This window comes from Pseudophryne corroboree, chromosome 2, assembly GCF_028390025.1.
Source record: "Pseudophryne corroboree isolate aPseCor3 chromosome 2, aPseCor3.hap2, whole genome shotgun sequence".
NCBI classification, from domain to species: domain Eukaryota; kingdom Metazoa; phylum Chordata; class Amphibia; order Anura; family Myobatrachidae; genus Pseudophryne; species Pseudophryne corroboree.
Window position 1 is genome coordinate 125399254 of NC_086445.1, and position 20673 is coordinate 125419926.

The 20673-nt window shown below is 47.5% G+C and overlaps 1 protein-coding gene across 2 annotated transcripts in view; it reads left to right on the top strand.

The window, feature by feature from the left end:
- Positions 1 to 20673, top strand: part of LOC135002729 (WD repeat-containing protein 49-like) — a 176194-nt gene that overhangs the window by 120719 nt on the left and 34802 nt on the right. For both annotated transcript variants that reach the window (XM_063951689.1, XM_063951688.1), the window contains exons 19-25: positions 5990 to 6041; positions 7227 to 7272; positions 8809 to 8868; positions 10134 to 10296; positions 12142 to 12234; positions 12316 to 12374; positions 18939 to 19080. In XM_063951689.1, coding sequence (XP_063807759.1) covers positions 5990 to 6041; positions 7227 to 7272; positions 8809 to 8868; positions 10134 to 10296; positions 12142 to 12234; positions 12316 to 12374; positions 18939 to 19080 — 615 coding nt within the window. The remainder of the gene's footprint in view (positions 1 to 5989; positions 6042 to 7226; positions 7273 to 8808; positions 8869 to 10133; positions 10297 to 12141; positions 12235 to 12315; positions 12375 to 18938; positions 19081 to 20673) is intronic.

Here is a 20673-nt window from a genome sequence, read left to right on the forward strand (position 1 = left end):
AGTAGGGCCACACGTTACATGATTGAGGCAATGAAAAATGTGTTGCACATTTCTGATGTTACCCCCGGTACCACAAAAAAGGGTATAATGTTTGGAGAGAAAAAACTACCAGTAGCTTTTCCTCCATCTGAAGAGTTAAATGAAGTGTGTGAAGAAGCGTGGGCTTCCCCTGATAAAAAGCTGGTAATTTCTAAGAGGTTACTAATGGCGTACCCTTTCCCGCCAGAGGATAGGTCACGCTGGGAAACATCCCCTAGGGTGGATAAAGCGCTCACACGCTTGTCAAAGAAGGTGGCACTACCGTCTCCGGATACGGCCGCCCTGAAGGAATCTGCTGATAGAAAGCAGGAGGCTATCCTGAAATCTATATATACACACAGGTGTTATACTGAGACCGGCTATAGCTTCAGCCTGGATGTGCAGTGCTGCTGCTGCGTGGTCAGATTCCCTGTCAGAAAATATAGATACCCTAGACAGGGACACTATTTTGCTAAACGTAGAGCATATAAAAGACGCACTTTTATACATGAGGGATGCACAGAGGGATATTTGCCGGCTGGCATCCAAAATTAGTGCAATGTCCATTTCTGCCAGGAGAGGGTTATGGACTCGGCAGTGGACAGGTGATGCAGATTCCAAACGACACATGGAAGTTCTGCCTTATAAGGGTGAGGAATTGTTCGGGGATGGTCTCTCGGACCTCGTTTCCACAGCAACAGCTGGGAAGTCTACATTTTTACCCCATGTTCCCTCACAACCAAAGAAAGCACCGTATTATCAGGTACAGTCCTTTCGGCCCAATAGGGGCAAGCGGGTTAAAGGCGCGTCCTTTCTGCCCAGAGGCAGAGGTAGAGGGAAAAAGCTGCAGCATACAGCCAGTTCCCAGGAGCAAAAGTCCTCCCCCGCTTCCTCTAAGTCCACAGCATGACGCTGGGGCTCCACAGGCGGAGCCAGGTACGGTGGGGGCCCGTCTCAAAAATTTCAGCAATCAGTGGGCTCGCTCACGGGTGGATCCCTGGATCCTTCAAGTAGTATCTCAGGGGTACAAACTGGAATTCGAGACGTCTCCCCCCCGCCGTTTCTTCAAATCTGCCTTGCCAACCACTCCCTCAGGCAGGGAGGCAGTGTTACAGGCAATTCAAAAGCTGTATTCACAACAAGTGATAGTAAAGGTGCCCCTACTTCAACAAGGAAGGGGTTACTATTCCACAATGTTTGTGGTACCGAAACCGGACGGTTCGGTGAGACCCATTTTAAATTTGAAATCCTTGAACACATATATCAAAAAATGCAAGTTCAAGATGGAATCGCTCAGGGCGGTTATTGCAAGCCTGGACGAGGGAGATTACATGGTATCGCTGGACATCAAGGATGCTTACCTACATGTCCCCATTTACCATCCTCACCAGGAGTACCTCAGGTTTGTGGTACAAGATTGTCATTACCAATTCCAGACGTTGCCGTTCGGTCTCTCCACGGCTCCGAGGGTCTTTACCAAGGTAATGGCGGAAATGATGATACTCCTTCGAAGGAAGGGATTTTAATTATCCCGTACTTGGACGATCTCCTGATAAAGGCGAGGTCCAGAGAGCAGTTGTTGGTAGGGGTAGCACTATCTCGGGAAGTGCTACAACAGCACGGCTGGATTCTAAACATTCCAAAGTCACAGCTGGTCCCTACGACACGCCTGCTGTTCCTAGGGATGGTTCTGGACACAGAACAGAGAAAAGTGTTTCTCCCGGAGGAAAAGGCCAAGGAGCTGTCATCTCTAGTCAGAGGCCTCCTAAAACCAAAACAGGTGTCGGTGCATCACTGCACGCGGATCCTGGGAAAAATGGTAGCTTCCTACGAAGCGATTCCATTCGGCAGGTTTCATGCAAGAACCTTTCAGTGGGACCTGTTGGACAAGTGGTCCGGATCGCATCTTCAGATGCATCGTCTGATAACCCTGTCTCCGAGGACAAGGGTGTCTCTGCTGTGGTGGCTGCAGAGTGCTCATCTTCAAGAGGGCCGCAGATTCGGCATACAGGACTGAGTCCTGGTGACCACGGATGCCAGCCTTCGAGGCTGGGGAGCAGTCACACAGGGAAGAAACTTCCAAGGACTATGGTCAAGTCAGGAGACTTCCCTGCACATAAATATTCTGGATCTAAGGGCCATTTACAATGCCCTAAGTCAGGCAAAACCCCTGCTTCAAAACCAGCCGGTACTGATCCAGTCAGACAACATCACGGCGGTCGCCCATGTAAATCGGCAGGGCGGCACGAGAAGCAGGACGGCGATGGCAGAAGCGACAAGGATTCTCCGATGGGCGGAAAATCACGTGTTAGCACTGTCAGCAGTGTTCATTCCGGGAGTGGACAACTGGGAAGCAGACTTCCTCAGCAGGCACGACCTCCACCCGGGAGAGTGGGGACTTCATCCAGAAGTCTTTCAAATGATTGTAAACCAGTGGGAAAAACCACAGGTGGACATGATGGCGTCCCGCCTAAACAAAAAGCTAGAAAAATATTGCGCCAGGTCGAGAGACCCGCAGGCGATAGCTGTAGACGCTCTGGTAACACCGTGGGTGTACCGATCGGTTTATGTGTTCCCTCCTCTTCCTCTCATACCAAAGGTACTGAGGATAATAAGGAGAAGAGGAGTAAGAACTATACTCATTGTTCCGGATTGGCCAAGAAGAGCGTGGTATCCGGAACTTCAAGAAATGATGTCAGAGGACCCATGGCCTCTACCGCTCAGACAAGACCTGCTGCAGCAGGGGCCCTGTCTGTTCCAAGACTTACCGCGGCTGCGTTTGACGGCATGGCGGTTGAACACCGGATCCTGAAGGAAAAGGGCATTCCGGAGGAAGTCATTCCTACGCTGATAAAAGCTAGGAAAGAAGTAACCGCAAACCATTATCACCGCATATGGCGAAAATATGTTGCGTGGTGTGAGGCCAGGAAGGCTCTAACGGAAGAATTTCAGCTGGGCCGGTTCCTGCACTTACTACAGTCAGGGGTGACTATGGGCCTTAAATTGGGTTCCATTAAGGTCCAGATTTCGGCTCTATCGATTTTCTTCCAGAGAGAATTGGCTTCACTACCTGAAGTTCAGACTTTTGTTAAGGGAGTGCTGCATATACAGCCCCCTTTTGTGCCTCCAGTGGCACCTTGGGATCTCAACGTGGTGTTGGATTTCCTAAAGTCACATTGGTTTGAGCCACTGAAAACCGTGGATTTGAAATATCTCACGTGGAAAGTGGTCATGTTGTTGGCCTTGGCTTCGGCCAGGCGTGTTTCAGAATTGGCGGCTTTGTCATGTAAAAGCCCTTATCTGATTTTCCATATGGATAGGGCAGAATTGAGGACTCGTCCCCAGTTTCTCCCCAAAGTGGTATCAGCTTTTCATCTGAACCAACCTATCGTGGTGCCTGCGGCTACAAATGACTTGGAGGCTTCCAAGTTGTTGGATGTAGTCAGGGCCCTAAAAATGTATGTTTCCAGGACAGCTGGAGTCAGGAAGACTGACTCGCTCTTTATCCTGTATGCGCCCAACAAGTTGGGTGCACCTGCTTCTAAGCAGACTATTGCTCGCTGGATCTGTAGTACGATTCAGCTTGCACATTCTGCGGCTGGACTGCCGCATCCTAAATCAGTGAAAGCCCATTCCACGAGGAAGGTGGGCTCTTCTTGGGCGGCTGCCCGAGGGGTCTCGGCTCTTCAACTTTGCCGAGCTGCAACTTGGTCAGGGGCAAACACGTTTGCAAAATTCTACAAATTTGATACCCTGGCTGAGGAGGACCTTGAGGTCTCTCATTCGGTGCTGCAGAGTCATCCGCACTCTCCCGCCCGTTTGGGAGCTTTGGTATAATCCCCATGGTCCTTACGGAGTCCCCAGCATCCACTTAGGACGTTAGAGAAAATAAGAATTTACTCACCGGTAATTCTATTTCTCATAGTCCGTAGTGGATGCTGGGCGCCCATCCCAAGTGCGGATTGTCTGCAATACTTGTATATAGTTATTGCTTAACTAAAGGGTTATTGTTGAGCGATCTGTTGAGAGGCTCAATTGTTATCATGCTGTTAACTGGGTATTGTATCACGAGTTATACGGTGTGATTGGTGTGGCTGGTATGAGTCTTACCCGGGATTCAAAATCCTTCCTAATTGTGTCAGCTCTTCCGGGCACAGTATCCTAACTGAAGTCTGGAGGAGGGTCTTAGTGGGAGGAGCCAGTGCACACCAGTAGTCTAAAAACTTTCTTTATAGTTGTGCCCAGTCTCCTGCGGAGCCGCTAATCCCCCCATGGTCCTTACGGAGTCCCCAGCATCCACTACGGACTATGAGAAATAGAATTACCGGTGAGTAAATTCTTATTTTTAACTCACTTCTTGAAGTTATTATAGAGAGAGTTATTGGTCTGTACCGTACTGTACGTCAGTGCTAATGATCAGTAGAGCACAACAGTGGATCTCACCATTGACACAACCTTCTGTGATATCTGATATCTTTCATATATATATGACAATAGACTGTATACTTATATGCCGTTTAAACGAAGAATCTATATCCACCAATAACCGTCTAAACTTTAAGGAATAGTGATCTATTACTGGGGCTCACTATTGAAAGACTGTTTTTAGAAACGCTATTTGCGGTCCAAATGCGTTCCAACATTGAATGAATCTCTGGACACTATCTGTTGAATGGGGTTCCACTGGCCGGAAGTGACGCGCGGCATGAAAGAAGATATTTCCGACTTTGGAGTGCGTTCCACGGGTCATACGGCTTCCTGTTTCCCACACGTGATGAGGCATGCGGGTGGTGACGCGAAAGCGACTTCCGGCAAATGTGACGCGGCTTCCGGTACCCGGTATTTGACGCGGAAACGGGCGCACGCGCAGAGGAGCCCGCTCTACCACAGGAAGTGGGGCGGAAGTAACTTTTGGCAGCACACTCCGATAACAATAATTCTTTATACTCACCAAACTATTCGTTTTTAAATTTAGTTATAATAATTAGCTTTGTTATAGATACTTGCATCACATATATTGAATTCATCTAAATATGTCATATATTACTAACGTGCTCCCTAAGCACCACTTTGGGAGGAAGTGATGTCACACATAGTCTTCTAATTGATAGAGGTATAAATACAAGACCCTTCCCAATGCTACACTGCCCTTGATGAAGTCCTGACGGACGAAACGTGTTGGACATTTCATGATCTTTCCCAGACTGACCTCCTTTATCTAAGATAAGCACTTTATACACATATATTACAATTTGATGTGTACCTTGTACTTTTATTCTATTAGTCTTATTTTCTCCATTTTGTATGAACTTTTATGCTCAAGTATTTTTAACAAAATCAGATTGTTTTTTGTAAAATAAATATGTATTTTTTATATAAAAAAATCTTATATGTTCCTTTACAATAGACACCATTGGTCGCTGATGCCCATATTCCTGTTTTGTGTATATATACATATATGTATATATATTTTTTTATTTATTTATTTATTTATTTTTCCAATTGCAATTTATTGTTGTAGTGATAGTCTTTTATCGCGTCCTTATTGGATCTAACCACAAATAATTACACCAACTGGTATCAGTGGTATTTACAGTGGGATTACACAATGATATATTCAATCAGTGACTTTCCTCATATAACTTTTTAATGGATTCTTTATATATTTATTACATATTTCATTAATACATTCTATATGTTTTTGTTCAGCTTCTGCATATGTTATTTATTGTGTCTGTATTTGCTTTAATTAAATATGTTTTAGAATTTTAGCTTGGCTACAGCATTATTTGTCATGTAGCTTGTTGAACGCAGCGCTGTTCCATGTTTTTCTTGTTTGTGCCAGGGAAACGGTCTCCCTGCAGGAGAATCATCTATGCAGACATAACATTGTGCAGACCTCAGCTGCTCACTTTATGTAATGACTTCTCATTTGTAACGCAATAAAAAGTAATATTCTTCTTCTTGGCAGAGAGTTCAGCTGAGATCTGTGACTGCACTTATGTGGACATAAACAGAAACAAGTAAGATCAAAGAATTTGACTTCTGCCCACTACTTTTCCAACAATGACTTATAGATGGCAACTTTTCCTGTGAGGTGCACGGCTGTTCCCACGAGCATACAGGGGTTCCAAATACTGGGGGGCCACCCATCGCAGAGCAAGGCTGCCCAGCATGCTATCAGCCCCACCACCACCACGCCGAAACAGCGGTCGCACCGCATTTTCAGCATGATCGCAAAAAATTAAGTAGCCTCCTGCCGGCCGCCATTTTTCTGATCGTAGTGGCTGCGTGTGACATCACATAGCCGCCCCGATCATGCCCCGTCATGCCCACCGTTTGACTGGTGCAGTCCCCGTTTCTCCGTCGCCGCCCCCGTAATGCTCCGTATCTGCCTTGAAAACAGAGCATTGCAGTCCCCCCCCCTCCCCCACGCAAATGCCCCTTCCTGATTGACAGGCAGAGGCGATCGCCCTCTCTGTGATTGACAGGCCCTGCGCATGTGCCCGCAGCCTCTTTGTAGTTTTTGCGGTTGGATCGTGTTTTGCGATTCAACCTGAATTATCCCCACTGTCTGCTGCCTGCCAGCTGTGTGCTACTAGGTGGGCCTGTGCTTAGCGAAAGCAGCGGGTTGTCCTAGCACCTTACTATCCATTTCATGGTTCTTTAGAAGCAACACTGCGCTCCAAGTACTGAGTGACCCCTGGCAATGGGAGAAGGATATGGAGGTGCCAAAAGACTGATAAGCTGGGTATGAGTCTCTGTGTTACAGCTGGCTGGCAGTATTGGGGTGGTCTTTGCACAATAGCTGGCAGATGTTATGTTGTTTTGAGTTAGGTACAGTATGTGGCCCAGTTCACCGTGACCGCACCCGTAACATAGCTCAGTCACTCCCCTTTTCCAAACCATGTCCTGATTCAGATATGTCCAGTATTGGGAGGTTACATACTATAACAGATATGTCCTCATACATCTTAGCTGCAGTCACCCCACACAGCCCCTCTTGGCACTCCAGTTCCTGTGACAATCTTCTAGTGTTGGGCATCTTTTTTGCTACTTCTTTGCCGGAAATGTCTGTGCCACCAATAGATGTAACGGCTTCTCATCAATCTTTGTAAATATGCATATGATTGGTTCATGCTGTCAGTATAGAAATGCAGAAGAATGCTGCCCCCATATTAATATGGAGCTTTTCTATTGTTATTCAGATACACTGTTGCTGTTGGCTGGGACAGAAGGATAAATCTGTATTATGTGAGTAAACGTTACAAATCTTCCACGCATCTGTACTAGCAGGAGATATGGATATGGGATAATATACCGCAGCTGTATAATTAGATGTATGGCATTGTGCAATCTATAAGGATATTAGAAGTCACAGATAGAGGGGGTCATTCCAAGTTGTTCGCTCGTTATTTTTTTCTCGCAACGGAGCGATTAGTCGCTAATGCGCATGCGCAATGTCCGCAGTGCAACTGCGCTAAGTAAATTTGCTATGCAGTTAGGTATTTTACTCACGGCAATACAAGGTTTTTTCTTCGTTCTGATGATCGTAATGTGATTGACAGGAAGTGGGTGTTTCTGGGCGGAAACAGGCCGTTTTATGGGTGTGTGCGAAAAAACGCTACCGTTTCTGTGAAAAACGCGGGAGTGGCTGGAGAAACGGAGGAGTGTCTGGGAGAACGCTGGGTGTGTTTGTGACGTCAAACCAGGAACGACAAGCACTGAACTGATCGCAGATGCCGAGTAAGTTTGAAGCTACTCAGAAACTGCTAAGAGGTGTGTAATCGCAATTTTGAGAATCTTTCGTTCGCAATTTTAAGAAGCTAAGATTCACTCCCAGTAGGCGGCGGCTTAGCGTGTGCAAAGCTGCTAAAAGCAGCTTGCGAGAGAACAACTCGGAATGACCCCCAGAGTTCTTTACTATATAAAAGCATGAGGGCGGCTTATTGCTTTTTCAGAGGATAAAGACATTTCTATATTTATATTTTGCAGTTAGATCCACATTATTAATTAATAGGAGTAGTCATTGTAGACAAATGACGCATGTTAGTATTTTATTGTTAAGCAAAACTAGTACGTATTGTTCATAGAATGGAAATGTGTAAAATTCTATTGTTATCTTTGTCACGGTATGAAAACATTGCCAATTTTCCTGTGCACTTCTGGGGAGTACAAGGGAAAATTGTCACTGTTGGGTACAAAGTGCTGCTATTCTGACGCCACGTCACAGCTATTGCTTGCTCTTGTGTCACCCCCACAGACCTCTTTAGACAGTAGTCTTGGATTTACACCTACTGTATGCTATACTTTTACTGTGTCTCTGTATCACCCTTTCAGTAGGGGGAGTGGGTGTGTCTGGAACACGGCAGTGCTTGGGTAGGGATGAGTCTGCTAAACAGATACCGGTCAGTGTTACAGAAATGGGGTGTGCAGTGTTACTGCTGGACATAGGGGTCTATTTACTAAGCCTTGGATGGAGATAAAGTCGCTGGAGATAAAGTAGCAGCCAATCGGCTCCTAACTGCCATGTCACAGGCTGTGTTTTAAAAATGGCAGGAGCCGATTGGCTGGTACTTAATCTCCAGCGACTTTATCTCCATCCAAGGATTAGTAAATAGAACCCATAGTCTGTCTTTACTGAGCTTACAAGACAGAGACATGGTACACGTGAGATCTGCTACTCGCTCACAGAGAGACAAGCATAGGGCCTGCTAATCTGACACTATTAACATTCATCACTCTACTATTATTCATTTTGTAACAACATATTTTGTGTCCTTTTCCCAGGATTCTGATGATAATCTACACCACTTCCAAGAGCCAAAGCAATATTGGCACGATGATAAGGTAAGTCATTCAGTTTTGGGTGGCATATACTGAGTCCTACTCGGATCATAGAAGTTACTTGGAATATGGTCTATCTGGCAGATCTTGAGCATGCCTTCTGCTGCTCCTGCTAGCTTCTACTGACAGCGTGTAGGTTATACCCCTTTCAGACTGACAAGAGCCGGGTCGAACCCAGGAATGTGTACACGGGTGCTTCCCAGGTGCGACCCCGCTTGAGATATTGCCGGGTTGGTGACGTCACCGCTGATGCTACTGGAGGCTGTGCTTGGAGGTAATTGTCTCCAGGCTCCGCCTCCTCCTATGCAGAGAACGGGTGCCAGGTCGCGTTGACCCGGCATACCCGTTCACACTACACCGCATCCCGGGACGATCCCGGATTCAACCCTAGTTGATACCCTGGATATTGTTCCTGTACCCTTTCACACTGAGAAATTTCCAGGGTTGATGCGCGTTCATGTGTAATAACACAGGAAATTTTTTGTCAGTCTGAAAGGGGTATAATAGGCCCAATGCCTGGTGAGGACAGTGGTGCCTGTTGGAACGAAGGATCTGGCAGGAGCACAGGCAGTGTGACTGAGATGGCACCTTGGTGATTATTTTTCGGATAGGCAGCATGATGTCCACCATTTATAAGCTGACAGCAAGAGATAATGGTTCTTAGGGATAGTTGTACTGTGACTGCTCTACATTGCATTGTCTCAGGTAGGCTACATGTACACAGAATGCTTAGAATGTGTCTACTATATAGCTAGTGTCTAAATTGGAATTAACATTGTCTACATATAAAATTAAATGATCTAGTATTTTCAATAGACTGTTGGTGTAGGCAACAAGCTCCTTGCTATTGTGATGTACAGCACGAGGCTTGAAACTAGGGGAGTGCAAACAGTCCCACCTCACAGAGCGCAGGGCAGTGAGGGTGGCACCGTGACTGCCCCTTAGTCCCTACATCTGTCTCGCCGCCAGAATCTTTGCTGCACTGCCATCCATTGCTTCCTTAAGACGCTCCAGGCAGTCACCCTGCAGCCTGTGCAGCCCCCTAAAAGTGCCCTGAGGACAGTCCAGGCCGTTCTGCACTTACCGGTGTTGGTGACCCCGCCCATTTGTGCTGTCATTGGTCAGGGGCGTGGCTGGCACAGGGTTTAGTGAAGCCCAGTTACGACACTGTCTGACACTAATGATTTTTCATGCTCAGAGAGCAAGCCTCTGGTCTTCAGGATGACAGAAGATAGCATGAGAGATCATTGTACCCTTTTCTTCTGTAGATCCGAGGTCACCGCGAAGACATTCTCTGTGTAGCTCAGAAACCTCCTAATCTCCTTGCCAGCTCAAGCTATGATGGAGAAATTATTGTCTGGAACATGACCTCAGGCCACATACAATGCCGGATAGACACATCCCATCACTTTGAGTCTGCAGGGATAAAATGTAAGTGTCTTCTAATACATGTTACCAGTGACAGAGGCCCATGTGCAGATCCCTCTCCCCTCCCATCAATGCTGCTGTAAAAACAGGTATAGGGGGCGCTGCATGGCAAGTTGGAAGGGTCTGTGCTGAGTGTAGAGTGTGCGGCATCTGCAGCAGCATATATAATGTATACTTGAAATGAAATCGAGTACACCAAGAAGTAGGCAGCTCTTGGAGGCTGTTCTACTCTCTCGGGAGTCCAGGAGAGCTCCCTGAAATTCAGGTGTCTCATGGCCATTCCAGACAAATATACTAAATGTATCAAGTCATACACGCTCTCCTGCAACTTTTACATATTGTATAGTTCTATAATTGTAGAATTCCTTTCAAACCATGTATGCATGTTGTGATAGCTACCAACTGTCCCAATTTGCAGACACTGCAAGAGGTGGGCTTACACTATAGTGGGCAGGGCTCCTGCGCATGTGTGGTCTACCAACGATGCATGTGCAGCCGCAGTTGTAGGGGAGGATCTGGAAGAACCCACTCCAAGTAAGTTTTGTGAAGTTTTGCCCATAGGTTAACCCAGCACACCACCATAAGTTTACGTTAGCTTGGGGGGGGCCAAGCTCCGGAACTTGGTAAATCTGACAGAAACCTATGGCGGCTTCGGTTGCTTTGTTATATTGCGGTGATACTTTATATTTGCAGGTATCCCCCAACAATGGGTGTTTTTGGGTAATATGGCGCAAATATTTGAAGACAAATAGGCCCTTGAATGTGGTCTTGTTGCATACACACACAGTGAGGGCAGCCATCCTGTGAGCTGAATAGTAGTCCAGCCAATCAGTCCACTAGGAACTGGTGACATAACTGATTGTTCCTAATAAACTGGTGCATTCTCATGCATGCTGGTTTAGAATAAAAGATGATCTTGGTGGAGGGACGGAATCAGAATCTCATAGAATGATCAGGCAGTTGTCCTGGAAACAGTATGTAAAAAATAACAGCACAAATACAAATGTAGGTCATCCATCTTATTTTTATTCCATTCCAGCTACATTACCCATTACCTAATCATTGATCTTGACTTCTCAAGAAACCTTAAGCAAATTGCTTTTATACTTCTTATGCCCTGGCAGATACCCTTAGACAGTTTTATAGAAAATCACTGACAGTCTGCTGCCAGTGCCGACCTGCTTCCAGCGTTGCAGACCTGTACTGCACATGCGCAGTAAGGGTCCGGTGCATGTGCAAAGTACCGAACATGGGTACGTTGCAGCATGCCCCACACCTCCAACCACATCTGAATTAGACCCCTTGTGCCAACGTAGACCAGCGTGACCTAGTGGTTTCTGGGCGACAAGTAGCAAAATGCTAGTTCAGATAAGAGTGTTGTGGGCGTGTATTGTGTGTACTGTTGCATGCGATTCTGAATCACGCATTTGGGTAAGAGAACCCTGTTTGTGACTGCTCTCTTTCATCTAGCAAGGGGCTGGTGCAAGTCTCGGTACTACTGATGACAGTAACATTTGCGGATGCTAGAACAGTGGGCGGGATAATATTGCACTTTCAGATGCACAGATTTGCCACTTTGTTCGGCCATTTGTCGCATTAGCGTATAAAAGTGAGTAGGAGTTGCAGCTGCAGAAGCATCTGACCCAGAGTCGGGCCCAGAGAGTTGGCCCTAAAGCAGATGTTGGCACTTTAGTAAAACAACTTTGTTAGTACTTGCTTTAGTGGCATAAAGATGATGCTGTATTTGCTACTACTATTGCTGCTACTACATATAATGATCAGCCGCTGCATATCGCTGTACAGTATAGTAGTCAGTGGTCTAACACTAAGAAATATGTTTTGCCACAGCAACAAATAACAGCGTCAGCAAGATCATATTTCTGGCAAAACGGACAACACAGCTGCAGGTGGCCGCCTCTCTGGTCTCCAATGGGCCCTTAGGTAACGTAGTATAACATTCTATGGATTGCATTAAAGATCTGCATTTATGGTGAAGTAAAACAGGTTTTTCATGTTTTAAAGGCACTGTCAATTTTTGGAATTTATTACATGGAGGAAAACTGACAGCGAGTTTTAGACCGGTAAGTGTCCTCCTTACACTGGTTTGCAGCCGTGCGATCAGATAGTCGCCCTCTAGCTGGTGAATAGCCGGCATCACGTAGCAGCAAACACATTTAGTTGTACATTCATTTCTATGGGGATCATTCCGAGTTGATCGCATGGTATCAAATTTCGGCAGCCGTGCGATCAGATAGTCGCCGCCTATGGGGGAGTGTATTTTAGCATAGCAAGTGTGCGATCGCTTGTGCAGGGGAGCTGTGCAAAAAGTTTTTGTGCAGTTTCTGAGTAGGTCGGAACTTACTCAGCCACTGCGATCACTTCAGCCTGTCAGGTCCCGGGATTGACGTCAGACACCCGCCCTGCAAACGCCTGGACACGCCTGCGTTTTCCACGGCACTTCCAGAAAATGGTCAGTTGCCACCCAGAAACGCCCTCTTCCTGTCAATCTCCTTGCGATCGTCTGTGCGAATGGATTCTTTGTTAAATCCATCGCACAGCAACGATCTGCTTTGTACCCATAGGACGCACCTGCACATTGCGGTGCATATGCATACGCAGTAGTGACCTGATTGTTGCACTGTGAAAAATGGCAGCGTGCGATCAGGTCGGAATGACCCCCCCTATCTCTCAAGTGATACGGGTCACACTTATCAGGTACACGCTATAAACTGATAGGTAGATGCTGATTGCTTGCTATGGGCAAATTCTCCACTCTCTTCACTGCTTGATACATCAATCCCTCAATCATTTATAAAAGTATTGTTTAATGAAAATAATATCTTGTGAAGGGAACTATATATTTTAATCACAATATATATTTCTCTGACGTCCTAAGTGGATGCTGGGGACTCCGTCAGGACCATGGGGAATAGCGGCTCCGCAGGAGACAGGGCACAAAATTAAAAGTTTGACCACTAGGTGGTGTGCACTGGCTCCTCCCCCTATGACCCTCCTCCAAGCCTCAGTTAGGTTTTTGTGCCCGGCCGAGAAGGGTGCAATCTAGGTGGCTCTCCTAAAGAGCTGCTTAGAATAAAAGTTTGTTAGGTTTTTTATTTTCAGTGAGTCCTGCTGGCAACAGGCTCACTGCAACGCGGGACTAAGGGGAGAAGAAGTGAACTCACCTGCGTGCAGGATGGATTGGCTTCTTAGGCTACTGGACACTAGCTCCAGAGGGACGATCACAGGTACAGCCTGGATGGGTCACCGGAGCCGCGCCGCCGGCCCCCTTACAGATGCTGAAGAGAGAAGAGGTCCAGAAATCGGCGGCTGAAGACGTCCCAGTCTTCTTAAGGTAGCGCACAGCACTGCAGCTGTGCGCCATTGCTCTCAGCACACTTCACACCGCGGTCACTGAGGGTGCAGGGCGCTGGGGGGGGGGCGCCCTGGGCAGCAATGTAATTACCTTTACTGGCTAAAAATACATCACATATAGCCCCTGGGCTATATGGATGTATTTAACCCCCACCAGGATTACAGAAAAAACCGGGAGAAGAGCCCGCCGTGAAGGGGGCGGGGCCTATCTCCTCAGCACACAGCGCCATTTTTCCCACACAGATCCGCTGGTGGAAAGGCTCCCAGGCTCTCCCCTGCACTGCACTACAGAAACAGGGTTAAAACAGAGAGGGGGGGCATATTTTGGCGATATTAATATATATTAAGCTGCTATAAGGGAAAACACTTACTATAAGGTTGTCCCTGTATAATTATAGCGCCTTGGTGTGTGCTGGCAAACTCTCCCTCTGTCTCCCCAAAGGGCTAGTGGGGTCCTGTCCTCTATCAGAGCATTCCCTGTGTGTGTGCTGTGTGTCGGTACGTGTGTGTCGACAGGTATGAGGACGATGTTAGTGGAGGCGGAGCAATTGCCTGTAATGGGATGTCACCCCCTAGGGAGTCGACACCGGAATGGATGGCTTTATTTATGGAATTACGTGATAGTGTCAACACACTACAAGGTCGGTTGACGATATGAGACGGCCGGCAAACCAATTAGTACCTGTCCAGGCGTCTCAAACACCGTCAGGGGCTTTAAAACGCCCATTACCTCAGTCGGTCGACATAGACACAGACACGGACACTGACTCCAGTGTCGACGGTGAAGAAACAAACGTATTTTCCAGTAGGGCCACACGTTACATAATCAAGGCAATGAAGGAGGCGTTACATATTTCTGATACTACAAGTACCACAAAAATGGGTATTATGTGGGGTGTGAAAAAAAAAAAAAACTACCTGTAGTTTTTCCTGAATCAGATAAATTGATTGAAGTGTGTGATGAAGCGTGGGTTACCCCCGATAAGAAGTTGCTAATTTCAAAGAAGTTATTGGCATTATACCCTTTCCCGCCAGAGGTTAGGGTGCGCTGGGAAACACCCCCTAGGGTAGATAAGGCGCTCACACGCTTATCAAAACAAGTGGCGTTACCGTCTCCTGATACGGCCGCCCTCAAAGATCCAGCTGATAGGAGGCTGGAAAATACTCTAAAAAGTATATACACACATACTGATGTTATACTGCGACCAGCAATCGCCCCAGCATGGATGTGCAGTGCTGGGGGGGTTTGGTCGGAATCTCTGACTGGAAATATTGATACCCTGAATAGCGACAATATTTTATTGACTATAGAGCATTTAAAGGATGCATTTTCTTTATATGCGAGATGCACAGAGGGATATTGGCACTCTGGCATCAAGGGTAAGTGCGCTGTCCATTTCTGCCAGAAGAAGTTTATGGACGCGACAGTGGTCAGGTGATGCGGATTCCAAGCGGCATATGGAAGTTTGCCGTATAAAGGGGAGGAATTATTTGGGGTCGGTCTATCGGACTTGGTGGCCACGGCAACAGCCGGAAAATCCACCTTTTTTACCTCCGGTCACCTCCCAACAGAAAAAGACACCGTCTTTTCAGCCTCAGTCCTTTCGTTCTCATAAGAACAAGCGGGCAAAAGGCCATTCATATCTGCCCGAGGCAAAGAAAAGGGTAAGAGACTGCAGCAAGCAGCTCCTTCCCAGGAGCAGAAGCCTTCCCCCGCTTCTGGAAAGTCCTCAGCATGTCGCTGGGGCCCTACAAGCGGACTCAGGTCCGGTGGGGGGGTCGTCTCAAGAATTTCAGCGCGCAGTGGGCTCACTCGCAAGTCGACCCCTGGATCCTGCAGGTAGTATCACAGGGGTACAGATTGGAATTCGAGACGTCTCTTCCTCACAGATTCCTGAAGTCTGCTTTACCAACATCTCCCTCCGACAGGGAGACGGTGTTGGAAGCTATTCACAAGCTGTATTCCCAGCAAGTAATAGTCAAGGTACCCCTACTACAACAAGGAAAGGGGTATTATTCCACGCTGTTTGTGGTACCGAAGCCGGACGGCTCGGTGAGACCTATTCTAAGTCTGAAATCTTTTGAACACTTACATACAAAGGTTCAAGTTCAAGATGAAATCACTCAGAGCAGTGATAGCGAATCTGGAAGAAGGGGACTTTATGGTGTCCTGGGACATCAAGGATGCTTACCTCCATGTCCCAATTTGCCCTTCACACCAAGGGTACCTCAGGTTCGTGGTACAAAACTGTCACTATCAGTTTCAGACGTTGCCGTTTGGATTGTCCACGGCACCCCGGGTCTTTACCAAGGTAAAGGCTGAAATGATGATTCTACTTCAAAGGAAAGGCGTATTAATTATCCCTTACTTGAACGTTCTCCTGATCCAGAGAACAGTTAGAGGTCGCAGTAGCACTATACCAAGTAGTGCTACAACAGCACGGGTGGATTCTAAATATTCCAAAATCCCAGCTGATCCCGACAACACGTCTGCTGTTCCTAGGGATGATTCTGGACACAGTTCAGAAAAAGGTTTTTCTCCCGGAGGAGAAAGCCAGGGAGTTATCCGAGCTAGTCAGGAACCTCCTAAAACCAAGAAAAGTGTCAGTGCATCAATGCACAAGAGTCCTGGGTAAATGATGGCTTCTTACGAAGCAATTCCATTCGGCAGATTCCACGCAAGAACCTTTCAGTGGGATCTGCTGGACAAATCGTCCGGATCGCATCTTCAGATGCATCAGCGGATAGCCCCGTCTCCAAGGACAAGGGGGTCTCTTCTGTGGTGGTTGCAGAGTGCTCACCTTTTTGGAGGGCCGCAGATTCGGCATTCAGGACTGGGTCCTGGTGACCACGAATGCCAGCCTGAGAGGCTGGGGAGCAGTCACACAGGGAAGAAATTTCCAGGGAGTGTGGTCAAGCATGGAGACTTCACTTCACATAAATATACTGGAGCTAAGGGCAATTTACAATGCTCTAAGCCTGGCAAGACCTCTGCTTCAGGGTCAGCCGGTGTTGATCCAGTAGGACAACACCACAGCAGTCGCCCACGTAAACAGACAGGGCGACACAAGAAGCAGGAGGGCAATGGCAGAAGCTGCAAGGATTTTTCGCTGGGCAGAAAATCATGTGATAGCACTGTCAGCAGTGTTCATTCCGGGAGTGGACAACTGGGAAGCAGACTTCCTCAGCAGACACGATCACCACCCGGGAGAGTGGGGACTTCACCCAGAAGCCTTCCACATGATTGTGAACCGTTGGGAAAAACCAAAGGTGGACATGATGGCGTCCCGCCTCAACAAAAAACTGGACAGGTATTGCGCCGGGTCAAGAGACCCTCAGGCAATAGCTGGGGACGCATTGGTAACACCATGGGTGTACCAGTCAATGTATGTGTTCCCCCCTCTGCCTCTCATACCCAAGGTACTGAGAATTATAAGGCGAAGGGGAGTAAGAACGATACTCGTGGCTCCGGATTGGCCAAGAAGGACTTGGTACCCGGAACTTCAAGAGATGCGCACGGAGGATCCGTGCACTCTACCTCTAGACTTACCGCGGCTGCGTTTGACGGCATGGCGGTTGAACGCCGGATCCTGAGGGAGAGGGCTCCGACGGAGGAATTTCAACTGGGTCGATTCCTACATTTCCTGCAAACAGGATTGTCTATGGGCCTCAAATTGGGGTCCATTAAGGTTCAAATTTCGGCCCTGTCGATTTTCTTCCAGAAAAAATTGGCTTCAGTTCCTGAAGTCCAAGCTTTTGTCAAAGGAGTACTACATATACAGCCCGGTTGTGCCTCCAGTGGCACCGTGGGATCTCAATGTAGTTTTGGGATTTCTCAAATCCCATTGGTTTGAGCCACTCAAATCGGTGGATTTGAAATATCTTACATGGAAAGTGACCATGCTACTGGCCCTGGCTTCGGCCAGGAGAGTGTAAGAATTGGCGGCTTTATCGTACAAAAGCCCATATCTGATTTTCCATTGGGACAGGGCAGAACTGCGGATGCGTCCTCAGTTTCTCCCTAAGGTGGTATCAGCGTTTCACCTGAACCAACCTATTGTGGTGCCTGCGGCTTCTAGCGACTTGGAGGACTCCAAGTTGTTCGACGTTGTCAGAGCCTTAAAAATATATATATATATTTAAAGGACAGCTGGAGTCAGAAAGGCTGACTCGCTGTTTATACTGTATGCACCCAACAAGCTGGGTGTTCCTGCGTCTAAGCAGACGATTGCTCGTTGGATTTGTAGCACAATTCAACTTGCGCATTCTGTGGCAGGCCTGCCACAGCCAAAATCTGTAAATGCCCACTCCACAAGGAAGGTGGGCTCACCTTGGGCGGCTGCCCGAGGGGTCTCGGCATTACAACGCTGCCGAGCAGCTAAGTGGTCAGGGGAGAACACGTTTGTAAAATTCTACAAATTTGATACCCTGGCTAAGGAGGACCTGGAGTTCTCTCATTCGGTGCTGCAGAGTCATCCGCACTCTCCCGCCCGTTTGGGAGCTTTGGTATAATCCCCATGGTCCTGACGGAGTCCCCAGCATCCACTTAGGACGTCAGAGAAAATAAGAATTTACTTACCGATAATTCTATTTCTCGTAGTCCGTAGTGGATGCTGGGCGCCCATCCCAAGTGCGGATTGTCTGCAATACTTGTACATAGTTATTGTTACAAAAATCGGGTTATTATTGTTGGAAGCCATCTTTTCAGAGGCTCCTCTGTTATCATGCTGTTAACTGGGTTCAGATCTCAAGTTGTACAGTGTGATTGGTGTGGCTGGTATGAGTCTTACCCGGGATTCAAAATCCTTCCTTATTGTGTACGCTCGTCCGGGCACAGTATCCTAACTGAGGCTTGGAGGAGGGTCATAGGGGGAGGAGCCAGTGCACACCACCTAGTGGTCAAACTTTTAATTTTGTGCCCTGTCTCCTGCGGAGCCGCTATTCCCCATGGTCCTGACGGAGTCCCCAGCATCCACTACGGACTACGAGAAATAGAATTATCGGTAAGTAAATTCTTATTTTTTCTAAATATTTTTCAATGTTTATATTTTATTAAACAAAAATATCCCCCCATCCACCTCTGTCCATAGGCCCACCTTGTATAACACTTTCACAATATGATGGCACCACATGCCTATCTTCCCCACAATTGTTATTTCCCTTCTTGTCTATTGCAGCCTCCTTCTATCAAGGCTGTCTACTAGGCCACCAATCATTAGTTGTGCAAGTCTGAATAAAGCTGCATATTATCAATGTTTCTTCTTTTCCATTAGTCCAAAATTGGAACCCAGATCAGCAGTCTTGCTGTTAATAAAGACAACTCGCTGATGTTTGTATCGGACAACATTGGCTACGTTTACGTCTATGAAATCACTAACTATGCAGTACATGGGCCAGAAAAAGATCCTCCAATGTGTAAGTTGACATTTTTATTATGTATTATCTGAGTTAGATGTTGGGTCGTATTTACAGGCATGACTCATTTAAATGGGTTGGGTACGAAATACTGTCAGTTGGGATTCCGTCAGCCAGAAGACCAATAGCGGAATCCTGACACATCTTGGTAAGCATTTTCACCCTACTCCTAATCCTAACCCAAACCCACCCCGTCCACACCCTAAGCCTAACCTCCCCCTACTGCAGCCTATCCTTAACTGTCCCCTCCCACAGCCTAACCCAAAACTCCCCCTCCCGCAGCCTATCCCTAACTGTCCCCTCCCGCAGCCTAACCTGAAACTCCCCCTAGCGCAGCCTAACCCTAACCATCCCCTACTTCAGCCTAACTCTAACCCCCCCCCCACACACACACACACTGCAGTCTAACCCTAACACCCCCCCAGTGCCTAACGCTAACTCTGGTACTTACCATTGGAATCTGTTGGTATCCCGCTGTCAGTCTTCTGACGTGTTATGCTGTGTTCATGGGAGATATTTTAAGAATGTATTCCTCTATCATCCATAAGGGATACTGGGGTCACGATGGGGTATAGATGGGGTCCAAAGGAGCCGGTGCACTTAAAATTCTTCAAACAGGGTGTACTGGTTCCTCCCCTCTATGCCCTCCCTCACAGCCCAGTTTAGAAAAATGTGCCCTCAGGAGAGGTTGCACACTCTGGAACTCCAGAAGATTTTCTCTTCAGTTTCTTTTAAACGTTTATTATTTTCAGGTAGGCTGTTGGGCAACAGTGTATCGCAGGCATTGCGCTCTCGCGCACACACCCGCAGCACGCCGCACACCCCCAGCACAGAGCCTGAAGATCAGAGTGTGGTGAGTGTTGCCGGGGGTCCCGCTAGCGGGGTCCCCCCTGGTTCTCGGTGTGACATGGATACGGGGCGGGCATACGGACTCCCTCTGGGGTGATCCCATAGCCCCTCTCGCGCAGACTGGCAGCAGCAGTGTAATTAAGTGTTGGGAACTCTTTTTACACAGTGTAGGGGACATTGCCAATATAAATAAGCATGTAGCTCCAGCGCCATTACAGGGGGCAGAATTACCTCAGAGCGGGATCAGAGGCTTCCTGGCGCGATTTCCTGCATTCTCAGTGCTGCAGCAGGACAGCCAGCTTCTCCAGAGGATACTCCATGGCCAGACACTGGTACAGGGGTGTAGTTAAGGGGGAAAGCCCGCTGTGGAGACCTTTTACTGGGCTCCCCAGACATCATACAACCATATTGCCTGACTTCTATATTCTAAATTGTTTGTACAGGCTGGTGCTGGTCCCTCCTCTCTGAGTCTCTCCACACATACTGGGCTGGGCAGGCTTCATTGTACCTGTGTCTCTGTGTATGTGTGGGTGTTAATGTTCCCTGTCAGCATGGTGAAGAAAGCTGTGTGTAATGTCTGTCACTCCAGGTTTTCTCCCTCCTCTGCAGATTCTCTCATGTGTGAGCAATGCAGTCAGCCTTCACAGGATAGTGGGGCTTCTGGGGGTGATTTACAGGAACCAGCTTGGCTGAGTTCTATTAAAAGTAAAACTATGATGGCTGACATGTCTAATGAGTTAACTA